The sequence below is a fragment of the Chlamydotis macqueenii genome, chromosome 3 (genome assembly GCF_036417535.1).
Source record: "Chlamydotis macqueenii isolate bChlMac1 chromosome 3, bChlMac1.mat, whole genome shotgun sequence".
NCBI classification, from domain to species: domain Eukaryota; kingdom Metazoa; phylum Chordata; class Aves; order Otidiformes; family Otididae; genus Chlamydotis; species Chlamydotis macqueenii.
The window spans coordinates 960,748-987,277 of NC_141558.1; the positions used below are offsets into that span (position 1 = coordinate 960,748).

At 59.7% G+C, this 26,530-nt stretch overlaps 1 protein-coding gene across 1 annotated transcript; it reads left to right on the forward strand.

Annotated features, from left to right (window-relative positions):
* Positions 1-1,100: 1,100 nt before the first annotated feature.
* Positions 1,101-26,530, forward strand: SELENOI (selenoprotein I). Its single transcript, XM_086744078.1, has 10 exons — positions 1,101-1,213; positions 17,097-17,165; positions 17,473-17,581; positions 19,350-19,424; positions 19,889-20,151; positions 21,439-21,547; positions 22,664-22,712; positions 23,119-23,299; positions 23,609-23,791; positions 24,958-26,530. Exons 1-10 carry the CDS (start codon positions 1,166-1,168, stop codon positions 25,072-25,074), a joined length of 1,203 nt encoding a protein of 400 aa, XP_086600204.1. The 5' UTR covers positions 1,101-1,165; the 3' UTR covers positions 25,075-26,530.

Consider the following 26,530-nt stretch of genomic DNA (forward strand, 5'->3'; position numbering starts at 1 on the left):
GTGCCTGCTGGTGGCCGCTGGGCGGGGAGCGAGTGTCTGTGCCCCCAGCGCGGGTGTGCGGGGGACGTACGTGTGAGCCCACCAGCAAACGTCAAGCTGGACCAGCGGGCGAGGAGGGCGACCTCGGGCCCAGGCGGGGGTACCGGGCGGGTGGAGGGTCCGTGCTGGCACCCTCGCCTTGCCATGTGCCCAAAGCACTCTTCCAGGGCTTTTTCTTCTGCTACGCGTACCGTACGCTGCTTGCAAGCTTTAGGTCATCTCCATCTTCCAGATGTCTCAAGGCCTGCGTGTCAGCAACTCCCAGCTCCTTCTCCAGGACAAGGAGCCCCACGCCTTTCGGTGCCTCTGCCAGTCCACCCTGGCCCGCGTCTCCCTCAGAGGGGCCATCGGCGTGTCCCTCCTTATCACACAACCGCAGAGGGGTTTGGGTGGGGAGGGACCTTCAAAGGCCCCCCAGCCCAACCCCCCTGCCAGGAGCAGGGACATCTCCAACCACATCAGGTTGCTCAGAGCCCCGGCCAACCTGGCCTGGAATGTTTCCAGGGATGGGGCATCCACCGCCTCTCTGGGCACCCTGGGACAGGGCTCCACCACCCTCAGAGTAAAAATTTTTTTCCTAATATCTGGTCTGAACCTGCAGCCCCCTTTGGGCACTGGGAGCCGCTCTGGGGTCTCCCCGGAGCCTCCTCCTCTCCAGGCCGAGCAGCCCCAGCTCTCACCCGGTTTATTTTGAGTTTTCCCGGTTCGCTGGACGCCTTCTCCCGGCGCGGGGAGCGGCTCGGCGGGCAGAGCCGGGCTGCCCCGGGTGAGCGCGGCCTCCCTCGCCTCCTCGCTCGCCCTCCTCTGCCCTGGGCTGCTGCCCTGCTCCGGGCGCACCCCTACGGCACCTCCCCGGGCCTTTTTTCCCCCCTTTCACCAAAAAAGCCGCTTTTTAGAGCGGAAACCGCCGGCGCAGGCCGGCCGCTCCCGTCAGAGCCCTCCCGCCCGGCAGGGGGCGCCCTCCCGGCGGGCTGGCCCGGCTGGGCGGGCCGCGGTGACGTCAGGGCCACGCCGGGTGGGCTGATGCGGGAGGCGAGAGGCGGGTACGGTGGCCGGCGGGGGCCAGCGCGGGCGCGGAGCGGCGGGACGGGGCCGGGGCCGGGGCGCGGGGGTCGCCGCCGCCGCCATGGAGTACGTGACCGCCGAGCAGCTGGCCGGCTTCAGCAAGTACAAGGTACCGGTGCCCCGAGCGGGCCGCGGGGGTTGGGGGCTGCCGGGCGCCCGGAGCTCGGGGTGGGGGCGGCGTCGGGGCCTGGCGCCGTGGGGTCTCGGGGTTTGGGGACGGGGAGGGGGGGGCTGCGGGGAGACCTGGGGTTTGGGGGGGTGGGGGGCTGCAGTGGGGCCCGGTGCCGTGGGGGGGAGGCGGGCGGTGCCGTGGGTCCTGGCCCCGTGGAGTGGGGGGGGGGGGCGTGGGGTGCGGTCCCGTGGGGCTGGGGGCAGCCGCAGTGGGGCCCGGTGCCGTGGGGCGGGGGATGCGTGACCCCCCCACCCCGACCCCCGCGCCCCACCGTGGCGTGCGGTGAGGTCCGGGGCAGCGCAGTGGGTGCTCGGCTTCGTGCGGGGCCCCCTCCCCACGCTGCTCCCCGGGTGGGCCGTGCCCTGGGATCAAATCCCCCCCCCTCGCTGATTCACGGTGGGGGTCGCAGGGGACCTGTGCGGTGAAGGTGTCACCGGGTGAGGCGTGGGACCCCCTCCTTGAGGGAGGGGCCGGGGGGACCGTGCTGTGCCCCGCAGCAAATCAAGGGGTGTGCGCCTGCAAACCGAGCCCCCCCCGGCTGCTCCCCAGCGGGGACGAGGACGCCGCGTGTGATGCTGCGGGGTCCGTGCCCCGGGTGGGCACCCCCAGGGTGTTTGCCCCCTCCCTGTGCCAGCCAAGGACAGGCTGTGCTGTGCTGTGCTGTGCTGTGCTGTGGGGACAGCGGAGCGTGGGGCGCTGGCAGCGTCATCGCACGCCAGCCGTGCACCCCCGGCGTGGGGTCGCACCTTCGCGTCCCGTACAACCTCACGACGGGGTCACGGTTGTCCTGTGTCCCCCCTCCCCAAGCTGTCCCCAGGAGCGGGGGGGCGGCGCTGGGCGATGGGGGGGCGGCGCTGTGGCAGCTTGCCTGTCCCCCCTGCTCCTTCCTGGAGCTGGCAGCGTGGCCAAGAGAGGCGACCGCGGCGTGTCACCGCGCGCAGCGAGGACGGCGCGTCGCCGGGTTGTGCGGTGGCCGTCCCCGCTGCGAAGGGGCCGTGGCGGAGGGAGCTCCGGGCGCGGGCAGGTTGGCGTCGCCGTGGGAGCGCGACCAGCCCGGGGACTCCCTCTCTCCACGTTGAGCTCAGGGCCGTGTTGCTCCTGCCCTGCGGCTGCTCCGTGCCCGGCCAGACTCACGGGAACGTGACAGACGTCCTCCCCGTGTCCTCGTGCGAGCGTGGCGCTGGGAGCCTTTGGAGGAAGCCGGTGTCGGTGCGGACAGGCTCTGCCCTGGCAGCTCGGATCCCTAGGGCCTGATTTTGGGCCAAAGCGTGTGGTGCCCTTAGTGCAGGGGAACGCTGGATTGTGGTTTTGTGCAGACAGGGAGGCATTTGGTGAGGTTTTTTCCTCTCCTGCAGCAGCAGTGAAGCTGAAAGCGTTCACCTCTCCTCCGCTTTGCTCTTGGTCTGGGATTGCGTTGCCATCGTCCTTCCAGGGTGGCTCATGAGGCGTCACGCCAGCCTGCGGGACAGTTAGGACAAGTCTGCTTTGGTCCCCGCTGTCCCAAAAAGAAGATGTGGGCGGGCTGGGGAGGGTTTGGAGAAGGGCCGCAGAGACGCTCGGAGGTTGGGCAGCCTGCCGCGTGAGGAAGGGCTGAGAGAACGGGGTTTGTTCAGCCTGGAGAGAAGCGATTTCGGGAAGATTTATCAGCCAGAGCCATCAGCCACTGGAATCATCTCCCCGGGGAAGTGGTGGGTTCCCCGACGTCGAACACTTTAAGATTTGGCTGGACAGGGTGCTGGCCCATCTTGCCTAGACCGTGCTTTTGCCAGGAAAGCTTGGACCGGATGATCCTTGAGGTCCTTTCCAACCTGGTGTTGTATGGTTCCGTGATTTATGAACCTAAGACGCGTTCAGGGAGCGAAGCGGGTGCCGCGCGGCCTCGTATGGCTGGGTGGGGCTGGCTGTGAGGGTCTGCTCCCCTCCTGGAGCAGTCTGGGGGGCAGAGGGGTCAGGGCTTGCTTCCGCTTTCCCTTTGCTCGCTCGGAGCTGAGGAGGTGGAGGTGAATGGAGTTGGTGGCGCGGGTTTGACCGATGTGACGGGTTGCGTGAGGTGCCCCGTGGAAGACGGATCGTGCAGGGATTCATCAGTAAAGTTCAAGTGTGTTTAGAAAGGCAGTGAAAGAGAGCGGTGCTGGAGAAAAGTAAGCAAAACACACTCAGCTTTGAGCCGGGCCTCCCAGATTGACTACTTTTACTCCTGCAAAGACTGCTTTTGCTTGGAGAGGGAGACGGTCGTGTTTTCAGGGCGAGGAGGAAAGGCCCATCCAGCAGATAAAGCACGGCGCGGGCAGCGTCGGCCGTTTGCTGTCACCGGTTGCACGCTGGCGCTGTATTGACTGGCTCTGGTTTCGAGCGGCGTAGGGCTGAACTGTGTAAGCTGGTCCGCGATGGAGGCATCGCTCCCAGCCCGGCGCGGCTGGACCAGCAGGCAGCGGCCGATAAAGCCGCGTGAGCCCTCGGGGCGGGAGTGCGGTCTCGCTGGCAGAAGTAGCTTTGCTCAAGAGATTGTGGTTTTCCTGAGTCAACAGGGACCTTGATAAGAGAGGATGGATTCACACTTAGCACTCCAAGAGCGTAATTTCGGCTCTGCGCTGATGGCTTTGGGTGCTCGTCAGGGCTGGGCGTTCAAGGCCACCCAGCCCAACCCCCCTGCCAGGAGCAGGGACATCTCCAACCACATCAGGTTGCTCAGAGCCCCGGCCAACCTGGCCTGGAATGTTTCCAGGGATGGGGCATCCACCGCCTCTCTGGGCACCCTGGGACAGGGCTCCACCACCCTCAGTGTGAAACATTTCTCCCTTATGTCCAGTCTGAATTTGCTTCCTTCTATTTTGAAACCATGACCCCTCATCCTGTCCCAGCAGGCCCTGCTGAAGAGTCTCTCCCCACCTTTCCTGCAGCCCCCTTTGGGCACTGGGAGCCGCTCTCAGCTCTCCCCGGAGCCTCCTCTTCTCCAGGCTGAGCAGCCCCAGCTCTCCCAGCCTGGCCTCACAGCAGAGCTGCTCCAGCCCTCTCAGCATCTGCGTGGCCTCCTCTGGACCCTCTCCAACAGCTCCACGTCCTTCTGCTGCTGGGGGCTCCAGAGCTGGACGCAGCGCTGCAGGGGGGTCTCACCAGAGACCTGCTGCCCACGCTGCTGGGGGTGCAGCCCAGAACTCTAGATCCGCCACCGCTCTGTTGATGAAAAGCTGGGTGACCTTCTGGGTACAACTCGCTCTTCTTGCCCAGAAAACTTCTGCAGCAGCGTAAACTCTCGTCCCAAATGGACAGAGGAAGGAAGGCGCAGCGTGGGATGCGCGTGGATGACAATGCGAAATAACAGAAGAGTAACGCAGCGGTTGCTGAGCTGCTTTCTCTGCCTTGCCCCCAAAGGGAGGGGATCATTGGAAGAGGTGGCTCGCGTTGTGTAACTGGAATACGCACCCGAAGCCAGCGTAGTCGGAAAGCAGCTGGGACCAGTGATTGCTCCTAGGTGGGGCCCGCCAAGGGATGATGTGTGGCCAGAACCAAAGCCTCTGCAGGGAGACTCCACTGGTTCCTGCTGCAGACGGCTCTGCAGCCCTTGACTCTGCCTCAGCCTTCCGGCCGTGCCAGGCAGAAGCTCCCAGCCCACACACGATGGGTTTGGAGAAGAGCAAGTGGATTCGGGGGGATGTGGAGGAGGCAACGTGTGTCCGAGGGAAGGAATGCGTCCCTGCTCTCGGAGAGGAGCTGGTGTCCCCGGAGCCGCCACAGCAGGAGCAGAAGAGCTTCGTGCGCGATGATCCACAGCTTCCTCTGGCCCTGGCTGGTTTCCTCCTCCCGCTGCTGCTGGGAGCACGTATGGGAGGCGGTGAGTCGGGGGTCCAGATGGTTTTAGCTGTGCAGCGTGCGCATTTCTGCTGGCTGGGGGCGAGGTCGGGGCGCGCTCCTTCTGTCACAGGCTGGCGCGGCGCCGCGGGCGGTAGGGCGTAGAGGGAGCCGTCCTTTACCTGCTCGCGATGGGACACCGGGGAGCTCCTCTGCCTGAGGAAGCCACGCGGCAAAAAGTGCAGTGGGAGCTTTTGATTGTGCCTCTCTAACGCTTCTTCAGCAGGAGACGGTGGGATTTGGGTGCAGCGCGTGTTCCTTTGGAGATGATTGAAGTGAAGCTCACCTGGAATGGGAAGGGACGGTTTCTCTGCCAGAAAAAATACGTGCTTTGTGACGTCCTCAGCGTGCTGAGGCTTCCACCGAGGAGATGCTGCACGCGGCGGTCGGAGAGCCAGACAAATCCTACGTGTGTCTGCTCCGGCTGGTCAGCCTAGTGCAGGTGATTGATATCGGAAATAACGCTCCTGTTTTGGGGCTGCAGAGCGGGATGCACGTGTCGGCCTTCCAAGGAGAAGCACGCCGGACGCTCAGCTGTTGTCGAGCGTTGAATGTCCTCTGCCAGAACCAGGCGCCCTGTTTCTGTTAAGGGTTGAGTGTCCTCTGCCAAGAGGGATGGAGCCGGGCACCGCCGTTGCGGAGCGTAAACCTTGCAGTTGGATGCCCAAGGTTTTTAAGAAGCAGATCGTGACCTGCCTGCGGATTGCTTTCTGGGCAACCTCCTTCTATAAAATTACGGGGAGGGGGGAAAATGGGAACGTCTGGAACGTTCTCAGAGGCGTCTGCTCCTGCTTTGCTTTCTCCAGGAGAAAGACCTACCGCTTTCTTCCCTCCAGCCTGTCCTGTTTTCACAGAGCAACCCAAACAGCTCTCCCTTCCGGAAGGTGTCTCTGCCTTTCCCGTGTGCGGTGCCCGGAGCTGGGTACTGCCTGCGAGCTGCAGCCTCGCCAGCGCGGCAGACACGGGAAGGACGGCTTCGTGCGATGCGTGCAGCGCTCCTGTTACTCTGCTTGTGCGTCTCGATGAGCCGCGCGCCGATTGCTGTGGCGTCGTGGCTGCTGTGGCTCATCTCAGTGGGCTGGGGACGCGACCGACTGCGAGTGAGGGCAGAGCGCTGCTGCTTCACGTGCCCTGTTAGTTCCAGCCAGCTTCCATGGTTTGTTGCTGGATTTTTGTATTCCAGTCACACACCCCGCGCTTCCTGCAGCCTTTCCTTGCCCAGTGTTGTCTGCGCTGCGTGGGATTCTGCTTTATCCAGCCCTGCGCTGTGGGCTCCTGCACTGCACTGGTGTTTTCTGGTGTGCTGGAGTCACTGGTGGCTGTTTCTGGGGCACGCCTCGCAGCCAGACGCGCGGTTGCTGCATGGCTCTGGGATTCAGCTCACGCAGGAGCGGGGAAAGCGCTGGAATGACGTGTGGTGCGTATGCGGCCCTGGCCACGTGTGCGAGCGCTCTCTGCTCGTGTGGTTTCCTCCCTTTGTGAGCTGGCTGGAAGCGGAGCTGCGAGCCTCTGTCGTGGTGCGGGCTGGACTGGGGCTTTCCTTAAGGGCACGCGTTGTCCTCAGGGGGAGTCGTTCGGGGGAAACGCTGGGGAAGGAGGAGGTGGGAGTGCCGCTCCTTACGCGCGGCGTGGGAGGGATGCCAGAGCGGAGGCAGCGACAGTGACACGTGTCGTGTTTGGGTCCAAAGGTGGGACGGGCTGGTGTCTCGCCCCAGACGCTTTGGCAGCGAGTGTGAGTTCAGTGAACTGGGGCTTGGAAAGAGCATTTGGGGGCAAAACTCCTGCACCCCAAAATCCTTCCGTTTCTTTGTCCTCGCTGACAGGAGCCGGTGATGGCAGCCTGCGGGTAGCACACGGCCAGCGGTGGCACGGGGCAGACTGCTCGCCGGTGGCTCTTGTGAAGAGGTTCCTTGTCTCGTTACCCACGTGGGCGGTAAAATGAAGTCCTTTTGGTATCTGCTGCCACTTGCCTACTGGGCTGAGGCCCGGTGGTCCCAGCATCGCTCTCCTACCAAGGAGTTCGGCGCACAGCTCCCCAGAGCAGCGGCGAGGGGTGGCACCTCTTGCCTTGGGAAAGGAGGGCTCTTCTCCAACCGCTTCTTCCTGAGAGTGGAGAAGGCATCTTGTACCCGGCGTAGCTGTGTGGCCGAGAGCCTGCAAGCCCTGTGGTGGGTTCACACGTAGCAGAGATCTTGCACCAGGAGGTGCTGGTCTGTTGTCCCAATAAGACAGGCACTCGGGCTCTGTAAGGAGCCGTTTAAAATGCTCTTGTTAGAGCTGACACTGTGAGGAGGGAATAGTATAGATCATAGAATCACAGAATGGTTTGGGTTGGAAGGGACCTTCAAAGGCCACCCAGCCCAACCCCCTGCCAGGAGCAGGGACATCTCCAACCGGATCAGGTTGCTCAGAGCCTCATCCAGCCTGGCCTTGAACGTTTCCAGAGATGGGGCCTCCACCACCTCTCTGGGCAACCTGTTCCAGTGTTCTATAACTCGCATTGTAAAAAATTTTTTCCTAATTTCTAATCTAAATCTACCCCCCTCTATTTTAAAACCATTACCTCTTGTCATCTTACACGCCTCTAGCTGCTGGGAGCCCCAGGTGGTGTAGCATCAAATGGGCTCCGATCCATGCGCAGCGTGCTGGGCAGACCCCGTACCTAGAAGATATTTCCCTCATTTTGATCGTTTGAGCTGTTATAGGGTTTTCTTACAGGGACAAAAACTCTGTTCCTTATTTCCAGTGTCAGACAGAAAGGATGTTACAATCATAGAACCACAGGTTGGTTTGGGTGGGAAGGGAGCGTTCAAGCCCACCCAGCCCAACCCCCTGCCAGGAGCAGGGACATCTCCAACCGGATCAGGTTGCTCAGAGCCCCGGCCAACCTGGCCTGGAATGTTTCCAGGGATGGGGCATCCACCGCCTCTCTGGGCGACCTGGGACAGTGTCCCACCACCCTCAGTGTAAATGTTCCTGAGAGCTTCTTGCTGCACTGGTGGATGAAGGCAAGGACACGCAGGTGGCCCTGTCACGACAGGGTTTGCGGTAGAGTATGGAGCATGGTTGTCCTGCAGCATCAGCTCAGACCTGGGGCACTGTGTGCACCAGAGAGCTGGGCATCTAGCTTCAGGGATTTGTCTTTGTTGTGGAAAGTGCTCTTCTCTCTTTTCTGCACCCTTCTTCCAGGTGGGAATCCCTGATCTCCTGGGCTGCCGCCAGCCCGAGCCAGCGCCAGCCGCAGACCTGCCAGGCGCTGCAGATCCAACTTTGGCTGTTGGTTGGACAGTTTCTACAGCTGTCCTCTCTGCCCTGACGAAGAGGGTGCTCTTCCCCTCAGCCAGCCTCAGGAAATCCTCTCGCCTTCAGCCTTCCAGTGCTGCGGAGAGCAGGGCTACAGATGCCGCGCTGCGGGAAGCAGATGGCTGGAAGCTGTCCCTGGCAGGCTTTTGTAGGCTGCTCTGGAGACAGGAGCCCTGAAGGCATCTCTGCAGGGTTTACTCTGCCCAGCAGAGACACCGAGGTGTGCCAGTGGCGCTTCGGACCAGTGGGAGAGCAGCAGGAAGGGAGAAAGCGATGTGATGCGGGAGGCTGTGGTGATTGAAAGGCCGGTCTTCCTCACCCCTAGACAAAGAGCGTGCCTTCTCCTGCAGGGTCCTTAGCAGGAAGGGTGTGGTGTGGAGGAGAAACCTTTGAATCCTGTTCTTGAATCACTTAACTCCTTCCCCGAGGGCTCTTTTAATTGCTCTGAGCCTGTGCGTGTCTGCGCCGCCTTTGAGCAGCACGCAGCCTCCCGTGGCACTGCCCGGCTGCGCTGCGCGGCGGGGGATGCTGTAAGGCGCTCCAGAAGTCCTCCGAGACCTCGTGGCTTTTAAGGTGAGCAGCTGCAGGAGTTAGAGGTGTTTTTCTTCTCTCTTCTCCTGTTCTGCAGTTAAATTCAGGGTTTTGAAGCTCTGCCCAGCTTAGCGTGTCCCTCAGCTCTCGTGGTCTGTAAGACTGACTGGAAATGACCTGGCCCACCAGCTTTGGCGGAGCTTTTGCTCTGTGCTGAGCCGTGAGACGACGGGGAGGGCTTTGTCTTGCTTTCTAGAGACACTTCTGACATGTGTTGTAAGGTTTTGGTGAGCGATGAGCTAGTTCCGCTCCCTCTGGCTCGAATAATCCTGAGATTGCTGCTGGCAGCTCGGGGTGCTGTTTGCTGCTGGAGGTCTGGTTTCTGAGCGGTGGCCTTCACTCTGTGCGGTTTCAAAGATAACCGAGCCGTGTTTTGGCGGGGGACTCCCAGCCTCTCTCTTTTTAGTCACACAGGGGCAGTGAGGAAGCCCTTTGTGGTTGGGGACCTGCTGCTACTTCAGCCCACAGCGGGTCCTGCAGGTTTTGGAGGAGGAACTTGGAACCTCTGTGGGTTTTGGCAGGAGGACGTGCGGCTCGGCTGCATCGGCTGCCAAACAGCCGGCGCATCGGCCCGGGGCTGCTCTTCTCTGCGTGGTTTGGTTGTTGCTCCCGGGGTGATGCTTGTGCCGCTGCAAACCGCCGCTCTGCCCTTCCCATTTTGGGAGGGGAGCTGTCTCTCGCTCCCTACCCTTAAAGGCGTGAACGGGGCCGCCCGTGTGCGCGACGGATGCGGGTAGTGGGCTCTCTGCCCCATCCCGCAGCGGGACCCCTCCTGGCTCCTGTCTTGCCGTGCAGGTGAAGGACGCAGCTCCTCTGCGCAGCTGCCTGCATCCCTCTGCATCCTTTGCCCCCCCCCGAAACAGAAGATTGCTGTCCCCAGTTGGGGACATCTGCTAAGAAACAGGTACCTTGCTCGTAGGTGGGGGAGTAGGAAGCAGAGCGCAGCAGCCTTTTGCTAAAAAAAATAAAATAAAAATCTGCTATTTGCTTTGCGTTTGTGCTTAGGATATCTGCTAGATCTCTGCACACACCTTTCTCCCTCGCTGTCCTGCGTGGGGTCTGCTGTGACGGTTCTGTGCGTCCCCCTGCCCTTCCTCCTCTGCAGCGAGCAGAGCAGCGCTCCCCCATCCCGTTACCAGTGTCAGCGCAGAGCCGGTCCCAGTATGAACCACAGCGATGTGGAAAGGAGGGAGCGGTTGGGGTGGGCCACACCGATAAGAGCCGGGTCGTAGCTTTGGCCTCGAGCGCTTGATGAGCAAGGTGTGCAAAGCAGCCGCTTAAAAATAGCGTAGGCTGCGTGTCAGTCCGTCCTGGGTCTCTTTAATCGCACGGAAACTTTGCCGCAGCGTTTATTGGTGCCTGGTGAGTCTTGGCTGCGACGAGCTCCGTCATAAAAGTCACTCTCTGCTAATTAGCAGCAAGTATGTGGCTGATGGGACTGTTTGGAAGAGAGCTGGAGTGCATTGTGGAGGTTGAAGTATTGCTTTAAAAGCTCAACTCGCTTTCTTTTTCTAGGGATTGTAACAAATTCTCTTTTCTTACACTGGCTCCTGTCTTCTCCTGGTTGGTGGGTTGGCTTCAAACCCGATTCTGTGCTGGATTTGGCCCCATTCTGCTGTGGCCTCGTGGCCCTCAGGAAGGGAGGCTGCGGCTGCGGCCCCGTGAATGCCTGCAGCTCCCCGGCGGCTCGCGGACACCCGGAGAGGCCAGCTCACCTCGCTGACCCAGGTGAAGGAGGTTTTGGGGTGGCCTGCTGGGCCTGAGCGCCCTCAGGGGCGCAGGGTGTGTGTCGAAGTGCCTGGGGATGGAGAGCGGCTGCTGCCTCCGTCCCTGGGCTGCGCTGCAGGGCTCGTCCGGTGCCTGCTGTTCTCCTTCGGCACCAAGAACAGGCTTGCAAAGCTGCCTGTTCCCCTCTCAGGCGCTTCACCCCTCTTGGTTGAAGTCCAGAACGGCTCTGGCAGCAGCAGGAAGGTCTCTTCGGCTGTCGCAGTGCTTTTGTAACAGGTTTCCTGTTTGTGCGTTTTTGCTTCTGCCTTTTCTTCCTCCCCAGAGTCGCTGCTCTGATCCCCCCATTCCCCCTCCGGCGCTCGCTCCTGCCTGGTCCTCCTCTGCCTGCATCCCTGCCTCGCGCCCCCGAAGGCTCATCTTTCCCACTCCTGTGCTCACCATCTGTGCCTCCTCTCTGCAGCCGCTCACCTCGAGCTGCAGCGGAAGCGGTGGTGACCCATATTCCTGGGTATTTAACGCTCCCAAACAGAGCGAGCTCCTGCATCCAGCTGAAACGGGCAGGCTGTTTGCTGAAGCCTGCCGCCAGCATCAAGCGTTTCTCCGCGTTGCGTATCCCCGGGGAAATGATTCCCCCCACTACCGGCACGGTGACGGGATGGGGTCGGGACTGGGTGGCGGGGCTGGCTGTCCGCTCCGTCCCACCCCGGTGCCAGGGTCCCACCCCAGCACAGGGCTGCAGCCCTCTGGGCCAGCTGGCTGGAGCTCAGGTAGCCAAAGGTAGTCCTGAGCGTGGGTTCCCTACGCGTGGGTCTTTGTAAGGGGGATTCCTGGGGGCCCACGGGCAGGTACCCTCACGAGAGCGGGTCTGGCCCGTGGAGGGGCACGTGCTGTGTGCCACCGCTGCTTTTATCCCTCTGCAGCACCTCTGCTCTGGGGTGGAGCTGTTGTCCCCGTGAGCATCGCTCTCCCCGCAGCCAATTCCTGCTGCCGCAGCGGAGCCATCGCTGCGTGCTCCCCAGCTTCTCGCCGATGCTCGTCACCAGTGGCTTTGCTGGTCCTGTGTCTGTATTTACGGAAGGTGGGGATAATCTCCCAGCTGGTGCCAGCCAGAGCTGAGCACCTGAATGTGAGTGAGTGTTGGCGGGGCAGAAACCTGGTTTTCCCAGTGAGTTCGCACACCCCGTGGGGCTTGGGGAGCGGGAAGGAGGCTTCTGCCCGGTGCAGTGGTTCCCAGTCCCTCCCTGGCGCGGGGCGGGCAGCCGGGCCGTCCTTCGTGCTGAGCCGCCGCTGCTCGTGGCGGGAGCCGAGCCCCTCGGCTCCCGTGGCGGCTGCGGGATTACCGCCGCCAGCGTGCTGCGTTCTTACACCAGCCGAGAGATGACCCTAGAGAAGATAAACAGGCCGGAGTTAATGAGTGCCGGTAAAGCATGAGGTGACTTCTCGCGCGCCAGCGGAGTGCAGGCACAGTGCGAACGTGACCTGTTTGCACTGGCACGGCTCTGCTCGGTTGCGTTCGCCGGGGTTCGTCGAGTTCGTTGCCTCCTGGCTTATCTGGAGCCTGCTGGGAGCAGTTCTTAGCCTTGTGCCCTCTTCTTACTCACGGAGGTTTGTAGCAAACGGCCGTACGGACTTGTTGGAGCTGCTCTGCCGAGGCTCCCTGCGCTCTGCCCTGCTCCTGCCGCCGCTGCCAGCGGTGAAACACGGCTGACGGCCGGCGGTGCGGGCTGCCGTGGAGCCTGCTGGAGCGCCTGCGAGCAGAATGGGGTGGACAAACCCCTCTTTGCTTGCTGACCCGGTCGTGGTGCCTGTGCCCCCAGCGCCGTCCTCCCCCAGCCCACCCCGCTGTGCCCACCCCTGCGCCCAGGGCAGCCGCGCGACGCCGTTTGGTCTGCCGCTGGCCCCGGGTAACCAGATTACTTAAAAACAGAATTATTTTTCTGGACAGGAAGGCTATTAGTAGAATCTGGGCTATAAATCTGCATTGTTTTTCCTCCTTGGACGCATAATTGGATCTTCCAGAAATGTCCTGCTTGCATGATTAATGTTGTTTACAGGCTCTGTGAGCCGTTCGTGTCTCTGAATCCCGTAACGGCGGCAGTCAGCTCGCCGCTGTGCCCGCGGCGGCACCGTGGCAGCCGGGACGGTCTGCCGGTTGGTGGGGTGCCCCGTGGCACCCTGCGGCCTGGCTGGATGGAGCAAGCGAGGGGCTGAGCCGTCGCCTGTCTGCTTTGAGAAGGACGCGCTGGGGCGTGTGAAATTTCTTCTGTGCACTCGCACGTTCGTTTGACCTTCTCTCCCTGAAAATGAGGGAGAAATTGGAGTCCTGGCCGATCGGAGTCATTGGTTGTGATGGAAAAATGATTTGGTGAAGGGTGGTTGTCACATGTGTGAGGCACTAGACCAGTGCTTAGAGATCCAAAATGGATCCATCTTTGTTGGCGACATGGACAGTGGATGGAGAGCACCCTCAGCAAGTTCACCAACGACACCGAGCTGTGTGGTGTGGTCGACACGCTGGAGGGGAGGGATGCCATCCAGAGGGACCTGGACAGGCTGGAGAGGTGGGCCCGTGCCAACCTCATGGGGTTCAACCAGGCCAAGGGCAAGGTCCTGCACCTGGGTCGGGGCAATCCCAGGCACAAATACAGGCTGGGGGGAGAATGGATGGGGAGCAGCCCTGAGGAGAAGGACTTGGGGGTGCTGGTGGACGAGAAGCTCAGCATGAGCCGGCAATGTGTGCTCACAGCCCAGAAACCAACGGCACCCTGGGCTGCACCCCCACAGCGTGGGCAGCAGGGCGAGGGAGGGGATTCTGCCCCTCTGCTCCGCTCTGGTGAGACCCCCCTGCAGCGCTGCGTCCAGCTGTGGAGCCCCCAACAGCAGAAGGACGTGGAGCTGCTGGAGAGGGTCCAGAGGAGGCCACGCAGATGCTGAGAGGGCTGGAGCAGCTCTGCTGTGAGGCCAGGCTGAGAGAGCTGGGGCTGCTCAGCCTGGAGAAGAGGAGGCTCCGGGGAGAGCTGAGAGCGGCTCCCAGTGCCCAAAGGGGGCTGCAGGGAAGGTGGGGAGAGACTCTTCAGCAGGGCCTGCTGGGACAGGACGAGGGGTCATGGTTTTAAAATAGAGGGAGGTAGATTTAGATTGGATATTAGGAAAAAATGTTTTATGCTGAGGGTGGTGGAGCACTGTCCCAGGGTGCCCAGAGAGGCGGTGGATGCCCCATCCCTGGAAACATTCCAGGCCAGGTTGGCCGGGGCTCTGAGCAACCTGATGTGGTTGGAGATGTCCCTGCTCCTGGCAGGGGGGTTGGGCTGGGTGGCCTTGAACGCTCCCTTCCCACCCAAACCCTTCTGGGATTCGATGAAAAGGTGATGCTGGTTTGCAGTGAGGATGAGGTGGGTGAAGGATGGGGCCGGAGCCGTGCGTGGCGAGCTGAGACACCCCTGTGTTCATGCCCTCGGGAGTGTTTCATCAGAGCAACCGCAGCGGCTGAGTGCGAGGCGAGCTTTGGGGAGTCCGAGCATCTCCCCAGCTTGCCTTGCTTCCAGCTCTGACCGCGCAGAGGCCCCGCTTTGGAGGAGGTGATGACCATGCCCATGTTGCCTGTCCCTCCTTTGCCCGCTGCAGCGTCCCCAGCGGTGCCGCTGGCCCGCGGTCCCCTGCGGAGCGGAGAGCCTGCGTGCCGCGCGGGTTGGGAGCCCCTTCTTGTTGGCGCAGAAAGGTGAAAGGGTGGAACGTCTGTAGGAAGGAATCCAGATGGTGAGGGGAGGCTGGTTAAGGGGATGTTTGAGTTTTGGAGCTGAAGGTGTCTGGTGGGTCGTTGGTTTTAGGGCGGCAGGCAGCCTGGTGCCGCAGCAAGCCCCAGCTCGGTCCCTTCGCCCGGTGGCGTCCCCTGGGCGGGCAGAGCACCTTCCTCCCTCCAGGAGCCCGGCTGAAGCTGGGGTGGTTGTGTCAGCAAACCTCTGCAAAACAACTGCCCTCTCCCCGAGAAACGGGTCATTCCGCGTCTTTGGGTCCTGCCGGCGAGGTGGGAACGTGCGTGACCGTGGGGAAAAGCTGCTTACTGACTGTTATCCCCGGTCCCCAACCGGGGAGGGAGAGGGGAACGCTTCCTGGGACGTGGGCTGGGGCAGCTTCCCCGAGGTACCTTGCAAATGCAGCACGGAAACTCCGGCGCGCTTCCCTGCCTTGCTCCAAACCCCGCGTCTGTTCTCGTGTTGCGGGCTGGCTTGGGGACAGCGAGGTTTCGTCGGCCTCCAGCTCTCCTCCTCGCCTAACCAGTGGTTCCAATCCTATTATCTCCTAAAGCGATTGGAATTCTGTCCTCCGGAATTGCGCTAAGCTGGGATGGAAATTCCTCAGGGCTTAAACCTCCCCTCCGTATGGCATCGGCTCTGAGGCTTTGTGGCCGCTTGCTCTGCAGCTCCTGCGGGCTTGCTGGCCTGGGGACGTAAGCGCTGGGGCTCAGCCCCGGCGAGGCGGGCCGGTTGGTGGTGGGGAGGGTGGGGAAGAGCCGGTGGGAGAACAGGAACGCTTGCCGGGGGTGGGATGAAGAAATGCTGTGGGCTCTCAGCCTGCGTGCTTAGAGCCCGACGAGACCTGGTGCCCCTTCCTCCCGCTGGCGTCTGTCCTACGGAGCCTTGCTCTGCCCTTTCCCGGCGCTTTCTTCCCCGCTTTTGAATCGGACAGACCCTTCCCTTCTGGAGTTTCCAGCTGAGGAGAGGAGCACGGAGAGAGGAACGAGCCGTGGGTGTTGGCCCGGCCACGGGGTTCATCGCCCGGGGTGAGGTGGGCGCCGGGAGCTGCCCTGCCTGGCACCAAGCGCGTGAGCCGAGGAGTTTTGTAGCCTGTGACACTTTTCTTGGGGTTCTTATCAAAGTGTTCCGTGGGGAAGGGGACTTCAGACGGGGTGGTGGTTGCTAGGAAGGGGCTGTGAGCTGGAGAGCAGATAACAGCGCGTGGTGCTCCTGGGAGCCAAACGATGTCAAATTTTAACTTTCTAACTGGAAACTGTTTCATGGCTTTGATCTCTGATAGATCTTTGGTTTTTATATTCTCCCTTCCCCCTCAGTGGTCTAAAAGCTTTGAGGTGGGGGGTAAGAGCTCTTCCTCCCCATGTCCCAAGAGCAGCAGCTGCCTCTGCGGAAATCTGAGCTCCTTCGTGAGAGGAGCCCTTGTGAGGAGCCCTCTGAGACCCGTCCTGCGTGGGGTACCTGAGGGCTTCCTGGTGTTCACCCCCCAGTCCTCCCCTCTTGGAAACGTGGAGCCCAGCTTGCCGAGCTGGACACGGGCAAGGAAGAGGGTGCTGATCCTTCACCAGGGCAGCAGGCAGCTGCTTCAGACTGCTCTGCCTTGACTGATGAAGGAAAAATAACGTGGGTCCTACCTGCAAACGGTGAAATCTGTTGCCTGTCCTGCTACGATCGCTTTGCTCCCTTGCTGGCCCCAGTCTCTGTCCCCACCTCCTGTGACGGGGCTGGGAGCCCCGTGTCCTGTGATGCCCAGATCACCTGCTAAGTGACCCTCTGTGCCCGAAACCGTGGCGGAGATACGTGGATGCGTGATGGTGCACGTAGTGTTTTTGGAGTTTCCTCGGGACAAGGGAGGAGGTTGAAGGCATTGCTTGTCAATAGGTGCTCCAGGAGGAGCTGGAAGGTCTCTTCCAAGTGACTGGAGCTGGGTGGGACAGTGACAGCTGCCGTCTCAATGAGCGTAACCCTTGACTGAAGCGTGCCAGCTCTTGCGGAGAACCTCTGGGGTCAGTCAGTGGTTGTGTCAGGTCGCTCGGAGCTGTCGGCACAGAAAGGTGTCTCATGGAGCCCATTGGCATCCTGTCTGTCGGAGAGCAGTTTCTCATTTTGGGGACCCCGCCAAGGGGGCTCATCCTTGGTGGGTCGGTCCCATGGCGTGAGTGCCTGGGGCCGTGGGACCGGCACTTCTTCACTGGCTTGTGAAGAGTGCCGCCAAGCCTGCGGCGTGGCCATTGGGGTGCGGGGCTCATGCAGGAGCATCGCCCGCAAAAGAGGTGGTGTGTCCTCGAGCCTCTCCCCACCTCCCAAAAACTGCCATGCTGGGCACACTGCCCGCCCTTCTTGGGCGCAGAGGGGAGGGACTGGGTGCAGGCGTGAGACGTGCAGCTGGTGGCCAGCGTCGCTGGAGCTGGTGGGGGCTTTTCGGGTTGTTTAGCACCATCCCTGGTGAGACTCCGTCCCTGACCCGAGTGTTCTTGCAGTGCCCAGGCTGGGGTAGCGGGTGTCCTCATGGAAAGCTCGCTATTTGGGATCCCTGACCTTTCACCGGTGTTTTTGGAGCCCTAACTGTTGTTTTGTGTTTTTCCCCTTGTCGTTCACAGTACAGCGCCGTGGACAGCAACCCCCTGTCGCTGTACGTCATGCATCCCTTCTGGAACACGATAGTGAAGGTGAGACCTCCTCCTGCCGCGAGCGGGACAGCCGGGCTCCAGTCTTCTCTGTAAAACTGTCAGCTGAAAAGCCCCGCTTCGTTTGTGGCGCGACTAATCCCAACGGGCGCTGCCTTCCAGCCTGCCCCGAGCTGACTGCATCGCAGCCCAAAGCTTCCTGCTGCCCCGCGGTGTGCCAGCTGTGACTAAGCAGCGTCCTCCAACGCCCAGACGACCGTAACCAGGCCTCTGCCGTGGCTCGGAGCGGCACGCGGTCCTTATTACACGTTTTAATGAGTTCATGTGTTCTTTTGCTGCTTTCCCGTAGATCTTCCCTACCTGGCTGGCCCCAAATTTGATAACGTTTTCTGGCTTCCTGCTGCTTGTCTTCAACTTCTTCCTCATGGCATACTTCGACCCTGACTTTTATGCTTCTGGTAAGGCTGCCTGTTCCCGTTTGGATGTGAGGCATTGGAGTGGTGAATCCTGGCACCTCCTCTGCCGTGGTTTCTGGTGCTCGTTGAGAAGGCCGCTTCGCCTGGCCGTCCCAGAGGCAGGTGGCCGTGCCAGAGGAGGGACGGAGCTGAGGGGTTGACCTCGGCTTCGTCATGAGGGCTTGTCCGAATGCTGCTGGGGATGTGAGCCTGGCTGGCAGCGTGCGGGCGAGGGAGGAGGAAACGGCCAAAATCTTGCGTAGGAATTGGCTCTGCCCGCAGAGGAGACGAGAACTCAGTGCTAAAATCGAACGGGGTGACGTGAGAAAGCCTCCTTCCCTGAAGTCAGCGGGTGGAACCTTGTCCTTTGCATCCCAGCTACTTGCCCTCTTGCAAAAACACGCCGGCACCCTGTTCAGACTAACGAAGGCAAAATGCTCTTTCTCAGCGTCACCGTTGTGCCTGAGGCAAGGATGTGTGCAGCTTTCATCGTTTTAACAGTGCCCATGGTCATCTGTCCCTGAATCCGAAGGTTCAGCGGTGTCCCCTTCCTCACGGGAGTGCCCCGGGGAAAGGGTTAAAGCAGCACGACAGCTCTCAGCCGCTTACCAGTAGCTTCCTCTCTGTGTTTTTCTCTCCCTCTGCCCCTGCTGGGTTTGGTTTAGGTTGCTCAGAAGAGTTCATCTGGTTCTTCTGAAACGGGGCCAGTCATCAAAACACAATTAAGTGGGAAAAATGCTGGTTTCTTGGGATCGCCTTTATCGGTAGGTAGTCGAGTACCGTTAGCGACGTGCCAGGATTTCCAAGGCTCCAGTGGCATCGTGGCTGGTAGCTAGGATCTGGACTGCGTTTTGGTCCGTGAGCGGTAGGAGGAAAAGCTGACAGTGGCTCAGGAGAGGAAGCTCAGAGTGAGCATCCTCAGGACATCAGATGTCCGGAAACTTGGGCTCTGCCAAAGGGATGGTGAAGCTCCTGCTCTGGGCCCCTTGTACGTAGGTGTTACGCGTGTCCTGCTTGAGAAGAGACATTTTCGTTTTGCTGGTGAGGCCTCCACAAGCTTGTGCCTTCCCTCCTCGTTGCATGGTTTTGTAGATGTGTTTGCAGCTGGAAAGGCGCCACGATGCTGCTCTGAGGGAACGGAAGGTGGCATTTCATGGAATTGCTGTTCCCTAAAGGAGACCTTTGTGTGCCCTCCTGACATCGAAAGGTGCTTTTTTCAGATGCACCTTTGGGCTCCCCGAGTTGCAGACAGCTAAGCTGGCTGCCTGCTGCAACAGTGGTGGAGGAGGTGGAGATGTTCTGGAGGAGGAACCCTGTTTAAGTGGCAGGATGCAGAATGGGGACTGGAAGGGGAATCCTCACGCGCGTCTGCGGAGGCAGGGTGTACCCACACCTCAGAGAGGCTCTGCCTGATGCTCTGTGAGCAAGCGGTGGAGGAGATTCTGATCTACACACGCTTCCATGGCACGCGTTTGGGCTACGGTTGCTAGCTGCCGTCACCAGTTCTTAGATCCCGTGACTTTGGGACTGGGGACAGAGGACAAGCGTGTCCTGGAAAGCAAAGTCCTGGGCGACCTGGTTTCACGTGCTGTTGTGGAACAGCTCCGCCGTCGCACACTGGGCAGCTAACATCTGAGTGTCACTGCTTGAGCTGCGTAGGTGCTTTGTCCTGGTGAGCTGCCAGTCCTTGTTGCTGCGCCTCTTGTGCCAAAATAAACCGTTGAAAGAACGCGCTGAGCTGCCCTGACCTGGTTCTTTCTGATCTCGGCAGCTCCTGACCACCAGCACGTTCCGAACGGAGTGTGGGTCGTTGTGGGTCTCCTCAACTTCGTCGCCTATACGTTAGGTAAGCCTTTATCTAGTTGATTTTGCGGGGTTGCGTCTGCCGTCTCCGCATGCTGCGGCTGCGTGTCGTCTTATCTCCCAGCCCGTTGAGAAATCGTTGATTCTGGGCTTCTGCCACGCGCCAGTCCAATCGCTGCTCGGGCTGCTGGAGCGGCTGCTGCTTCGCAAAGAGGATGGAAGGAAGTTGTCCCAGAGCAGCTGGTGTGAGAGGAGGGTGCTGGAGCTGACTTTGAGACGGATTGTGAAGTTCAGTCTGCTTTAAATAAACGCAGTCTCGTCAGACTTGGTTGCGTTTTTCAGTCTCAAGTGGTGCAGGGGGGTGGGGCGTGCACTGCCCATTAGAGGGCAGAGGTAGGGAAAGCTGCCGGTCGCTGGCTGCACGCGCTTTGTCCGCTGCCAGCAGGCCCACCGCTTCGCGTGGGAGTGGCCAGCAGAACTCCCCATCTCTCCTTTTTCTCTTCCCAGATGGAGTTGATGGGAAGCAGGCTCGCCGAACCAACTCCAGCACGCCCCTGGGAGAGCTCTTTGATCACGGCTTGGACAGCTGGGCGTGCGTGTACTTTGTCGTGACGGTCTACTCCACCTTTGGACGGGGCTCCACGGGTGTCAGTGTCTTCGTTCTCTACCTCCTCTTGTGGGTGGTCTTGTTTTCCTTCATCCTCTCCCACTGGGAGAAGTATAACACAGGGATCCTCTTCCTGCCCTGGGGATATGACATCAGCCAGGTGGTAAGTACGCGCCGCAGCCTCTGCTCGGCTTCGGCCGAAGCTCGGTAAACTGCTAGCGTGCCTGGGGTGCAGAGGTGCCCACCGAGGCGTGCCAGGGGTGCACGCAGCTCTGCTACGCGTCCAAAGCCTTGTAAAGCAGCCGCTGCGGCGTTCTGCGGAGGTGGGTGTCTTCAGGCGCACTGCAGGAGGAGAGCTTTCCAAGACTTTGCGCTACAATTGCTGTAATGAGCCGGGGTCGCGTGGCGCCGGAGTTCGGCTGCTCAAAACCATTAAATCCAAGGAGGTTTGGGCGGCATGGTTTTTATTTTGTGCCGAGGAGCTTTTGTAGATGGACTCTCCACAAAAAAAAGAGGCTTGAAGAGTGGATATTGCCTTGTGTGTCCTCCGCCTGCTTTCTGCTGCCCCAAGATGCGTGTTCTGGCCACCTAAGTCACTGCTCTGATAGGTTTCCTGGTTGCCTTCAAGTCTAGAAGCTTGGGGTGCTTTTTGGCACTAGCAGGGTGCGTGCCAGAACGAGCAGAGTAGCTAATTGGCGTGTTAATCACTGGGCCTGGAGCAAAGGCTCCTGGGGAGATGCCCCTCCTCTGTACCATGCTAACTGGGCGGTCGGTGTTGAGGCCCATGGCGTCTTGGCACGTCCGTCTCTCCTTGAGGACTTCCCTGCAGGAAGCTCTTTCCGAAGAGCCCGCCGGAACCGGGAGCGAGCTCTGGGTGGTACGGTTCACCTTTACTCCTGGCAGCTGTCCCTCCTGGCCAGGGTGCGGTCCCCTGGCGCCGCGCAGCACGCGGTGCTCCTTATCTTCTGGCTTATCCGGCGCTGGGTGGGAAACGCAGCGAGCTGGAAGGAGAGCGCAATTAGCGCGGCAATAATCACCTCTGCTGGTATCAGGAGACCGGAGCTGGTCCCTCTGGCTGCACCCTGCCCTCTTTCTCCAGAAGCGTTGCTGAACCCTGATGCTTTTGGATCTCTTATGCTTTGAGCATCTCGTGAGCTCAGGCTGTGCAAGGGCATCTCTGCTCCTGCCGTGAGGAGCAGCTCCTGCTTGTGTTCTCCTCAGCAGCTCGCCTACAGTGCTTATTGGACCTGGTCTTGTAAAGTGGGATGTTTCTGGCTTTTTTTTTTATTTTATTTATTTTTCTCCTTCCTGCTCATGGGGAGAGCTGGACATGACGTAGCGCAGAGCGCACTTCTCGAGCTGCCTGGCGGCACAACGCGCGTGCCGGGTGGGCGCTGCCGGACCCGCCTGCCCCGTTGCTCACGCCTGCTTGTCCTGTGCTTTCTTCCAGACCATTTCAATTGTCTACATAGTGACGGCCATTGTGGGAGTGGAGGCCTGGTATGCACCTTTCCTGTTTAATTTCTTATATAGAGACCTATTCACTGCAATGATTATTGGTAAGAAGCTCCATGTTGAAGCCTGTCTTTTTTAAACTCCACCTGTTTAACAAAACCAATGTCTTCATTAGAATGTAACACTGTTCTGCTGCTGTAATGAAAGCTCCCTGCTCTGGGAGAGGCTGAGCGTTGTGGCTGGTGCTCGGGGCCGGGTGCGCAGGCTGCTGGGAGGCAGCTGGAGCTGAGCACTGGCCTCTGGGTGCTAAATGGGAGATTCCCTCGCGCCTAGGACCTGCGAGCGGGAGAAAACACCTCTCCTCCACATGACCGTGTTGCCTGAGTGCTGGGGCTGCGGGCTTGGCGTTGCCTGGGGAAGGGGACCCTGAGCACGACCGGGGCAGGACCCGGAGTCCAAATGATGCACGGGACCCTGGGGCTGCTGCAGGAGGGGAGATGGCAGCCACGGAGGTGGGGAAAAGCGCTCTGCTCTCTGGGGGTCCTGCCCTCCATCCACCCATCTGAATATTAAATAAAAAAGTAAATAAAATGAAATAAAAGCCCAGCCTTTCTCTCCAGTGGTCAGTCGGAACAAGCCACTGCAGAGGAGGGAGCAGCGCGGGTGAAGCTTAGCGGGGGAGAGCGGTCTTTATTTAACGAAATTGAGCTTCTTCAGAAGTTCCGGCTCAGTTTAATTTTTCTCAGCCCGAGTCCCTTTCTTTAGGAGTTAATTGTAACTACTTGATTTCAAATCACTATGTCTGAAATTGTGTTAAATCCACGCTTGCACTTTTCTCAATCAGGTGGATATTCTGAGCTTTCCTTTGGCAACTTAACGTGTGGATAATAAACGCACTTTTCCTGTGCGAGAAACAGAGCACCGTGCCCGCCTTGGCTGGATTTGTGCACTGGGATAGGAGTTGGGTTCTTAAAAGCAGGAATATTTACAGCTATTAATGCGACTTTTAAAAGATGAAATGTCTTTAATTTGTAGCAGACCTTAGCTCGTAATTACAGCTCTTGGAGCAGAATTAAACGTGCCGAGCTGTTCTTGGTGCACCTCTGAGCCGTTTTGGCTGCGAGCCACTTAAACCGGAGCACAGCCGCCTGCCCGTGCGCGGGGTGCGCGTGGTGGTCTCCCTCTGTCGTGGGGCAATAACGTGGCTCTTTCTCTTCCAGCTTGCGCGCTCACCGTGACGCTGCCGATGAGCCTCTATAACTTCTACAAGTAAGTTTTTGGTTTTTTTGTCCTCCCTCCCTGCACTGCACCTCTGAGGCACCGAAACCTCTCAGACCTCGGTCACTGTAGGAGTTTTCAGATGGCTGGACCAGAAGGTCCCAGTTTGCAGGGAGCACTGGGAGGAGCGGGGTCTTGCAGGAGGACCCTCATCTTTTGTAGTCGTGTCCTGTTGGTCACAACCCAGAGAGCCAGACAAGCGGGTGCTTCTGTAATTCCGGAGTTTTTTGGGTTGGCCGTGAAGGTGTGTATCCTCCTCGTCCCACCGCGGTTGTGACTGGTACCAGCCGTTTTGGGTAGCAGAATGGCCAATGGGATTTTGCAGCCCTGTCCTGAAGGCAGCGCCCAGACGTTTCTTAGCTGTGGTTTCAGATATTTTCACGTCCTTGCCTTTCAGGGCGTATAAAAATAACACCCTGAAGCATCACTCTGCGTATGAAATCACGCTGCCGCTGGTGTCCCCGGTGCTGCTGTTCCTGCTCTGCACCGCGTGGATCTTCCTGTCCCCGACGGACATCCTGGAGGTGCATCCCAGGCTCTTCTATTTCATGGTTGGGACAGCCTTCGCTAACATTTCTGTAAGTGGCTTCTGTTTTGACACGCATGCATCCTCTGTGTTGTGAACAGCAAGCTGCTAATAAGCAAGGGAACTCCTTTTTCTTTTAAAGATGTCCCTGATGCCTTTTTCCCTCTTACCTGCCTGCTCCGCAGAGCTTTGCTCTGTGTGTCCCGCAGGAATTCGAATGCAAAGAAAGATCCCGAGTGGGAAACTCAGGGAAACTGCGTGGTGGTGGTTGTGGATGATTGGTACATGTACGTGTGAGACCGTCCTCCGGGCTTGCGGAGTCAGTCCGGGTGCAAGCTCTGACGGCTTTCTCTCCCTGCAGTGCCAACTGATCGTCTGTCAGATGAGCAGCACGCGCTGCCAGCCTCTGAACTGGATGCTGCTCCCCATAGCGGCCGTGCTCTTCCTGGTGATGTCCGGGTTCGCGCCGAACAGCGAAACGCTTCTCCTCTACTTGTTAACCGCTTTCCTCACCCTGGCGCACATCCACTACGGCGTGGTCGTGGTAGGTGACCGCTCAGAGCCTGGCCTTCGGGCTTGGCTGCCGTGCTCCGCAGGCTTTGCTCGCGTGCTGCTGTTACTTGGTGCTTAAAACCAGGAGAAAACAAACTCAGAGGAGACTGAAATGCCCCGGGAAGCTGCTGAGGACCGAGGTCAAGGGACCCCCCCGTCCCCTGCGGAGCTCGCCGCTGCCACGCGTGCGCGCCTGCCTTGGGAAGCCTTGTCCCCTGGGCACCCCAGCTCTTAACGCGGAGCCTCCGGAGTGGCGTTTGAACTGTAATTACGGCAAAGAAGCAATAGCCGGGTTGTCTTGTCTTTCCAATTAGTGTAATGAGGCTTCTGTGCAAGAAGGATTTGAGTAGCTAAGGAGCTTAAATAAATTTGGTCTTGGAGTCGTAGCAGGAGATGGGGACTGACTGGGTAATCCTCCCATCTGCCCCGGCGTGCCCATCCCCTGCCGCGAGTGTCCCGGTGCTCTGCTCCCCTGGGCTTGTTCCCCTCGTTTCCCCCACCTCCTTTTAAGGCTCTGTGACTGGGACGTAATCCCAAACTGCTCTGAACTGGGAATAAACCCTCTGCCCGGACTCGGTGCCCAGCTCAGCTGGGCTGCTCGTTCTGGTTCTGCCACGACTCACCAAATGCCGGTGCCATGCCGTCCATTTTATCCTCCTGTCTGCAGCGCTCTGACAGCTCGCTTCGCGGCGCGGCTTTCAGTCCTCTGTGGTTTCTCACGGCCTCAAAAGAGGCGTTGAAGGCTCCTTCCTAAGGCTGGTGTAAAATACACCCAGTTATCCCCAACCTGGTGCTGGGTTTCCCTCCGCTCTGTGTGTCTTCAGGGTCAGTGCAAAGCACTGCACCTCCAGTTTGAGTTGCAGATGGATTCAGGGAGCCACTTTTCACATCGCTGTTTGAGATTATCCAATTAGTTTATGCAAAATATAAACAATTCTACTGGGAGGGACAGAGAGGGAGCGGTACCGCGGGGTAAAATCCTGCATGCCTGGGCTCGGGGCAGGAATTTCTGACTCCTGCCCCTGAGGAGGGCAGGGTGGAGGTGAGCCTGCTCCTGGACAGACCAGGTGCCTGGCTGTCGGTCCGACGCTCTGCCCGCTTTCCTCCTGGTCCCTCCGAGCCTCGCTAACCTGGTCCCGTTGTCTGCTTCGTCCCCAGGTGAGCCAGCTGAGCAGGCACTTCAATATACGGCCCTTCTCGCTAAAGAAGCCCACGCCGGATTGACTAGGAGTGGAGGAAGAGAAAATCGGCTTGCAGTCTGCAGAAGTACTGTAAATAACTGCTGCAAATACCTGTAAATAACTTCAACCATCACCACCGATCGAAACCTATCCTCTGGGCAGACAGCAGGGCGAAGGACGCGCGGCAGCCGGGGCAGGACTGGCACGGGACAGCCTCCGTTGCTGTTCACCAAGTGCAAACTTTGGGTTTTGGGTGGAACCGGACGAGGAGGGTCGCCTTTCCGGTCACCGTTACTGTATATGAGACCAGCTGAATGTTCCCAGTGAAAACCTCAACACACCAGCTCTTGCTCGGGTAAAGCCAGCTGGGGACGCGAACGGCTTTACCTCAGCAAAGCATCTTGACCTCTCGCCAAAACTGACGTCACGGCCGATTCCTGCAGGGTCAGGGGAACGTCCTGGGGGTCCTGCCTGTCCCTAATCCTGCTCGACGGCCCCCGTCCTGTGCTGGTGCTTAGGGAGCAGAGGGTGACAGTTCTCCGGCATTCTGTCCTACCTTCCTGCACTCACTTATTTGGGCAAATACTTGCAGCTTTTTTTTTTTTTTTTTTCTAAACAGAAAAAAAGACCACACAAAGCTTTCAGTAATATTCTACTTGGGGGTCTTGGAAAATCGGGGCTCGATTTCCTGTAAGAGCGGGAAGGCAGCTTCTGCCCGCCCTGCTCGAGCCGTCGGTACGTGGGACCACACCTCGGCCGTGTTCCTGTCTGTCCCTGCGCGTTCCCCCCGGCAGCGGAGCCTGGGCTCCCACGGGCAGCGGAAAGCAGCTTACGCACCAGCCTAACTCCCCTTCCCTCCCTGCCAGAATGAACCTGCTGGTCCAGGTGGGCTCTGCTGGCTCCCTGCATGCTGCCCCAGCCCGTCCTCGCTGCGCGCCGCCCTTCCCACCGCCGCGGCGGCGGCAGACCCACCGCAACCGTGTCGCGTTGGTTGCGCGTGTGCTTTCAGCAGGCTCCCGGGCGTGTGTGCGTGGTGGGGTCCTTTCCAACCACCGCTTTATTTCCCAGCCCGCTGTCCGCAGCGGTGTCTCATCCAGGGATGTATTTGTTTACTGTCCGTTTGTAAACCACACGTTCGCAGTGACTTTTTTTTTTTTTTTTAAACTTGTTTTTGTAGTCGCGTTCGAGTGGGGTGGTGAAGACTGAATGCTGATTTTCTTTTCTGTTCACTGTATTTACCGAAGACCTGTGCTTGAATGAAGAGTGTAGCTTAAACCCAGGCTCTGGAAAGGCTGCATCCGGAAGCGAACAAGCATAGCAGATGGTGCGTGTGTCACCTGCCGCGGGAACAAAGGTGCTCCGACGCTCGTCGGGGTTCCTGGGAGCTCGCTCACGGCGTTGTCCTCCTGCTTGAGGAAACCTTCCACCTGTAACTACTGTTTAACGCTTTTCCTTTTGTGAATTGGAATCACTGTCACGCAGATTGATGAGACTTGAACCCCTGAGGCCAGCCCGCGCGTTTGTGGGGCGCAGCGTCGGGGTCAGGCGCT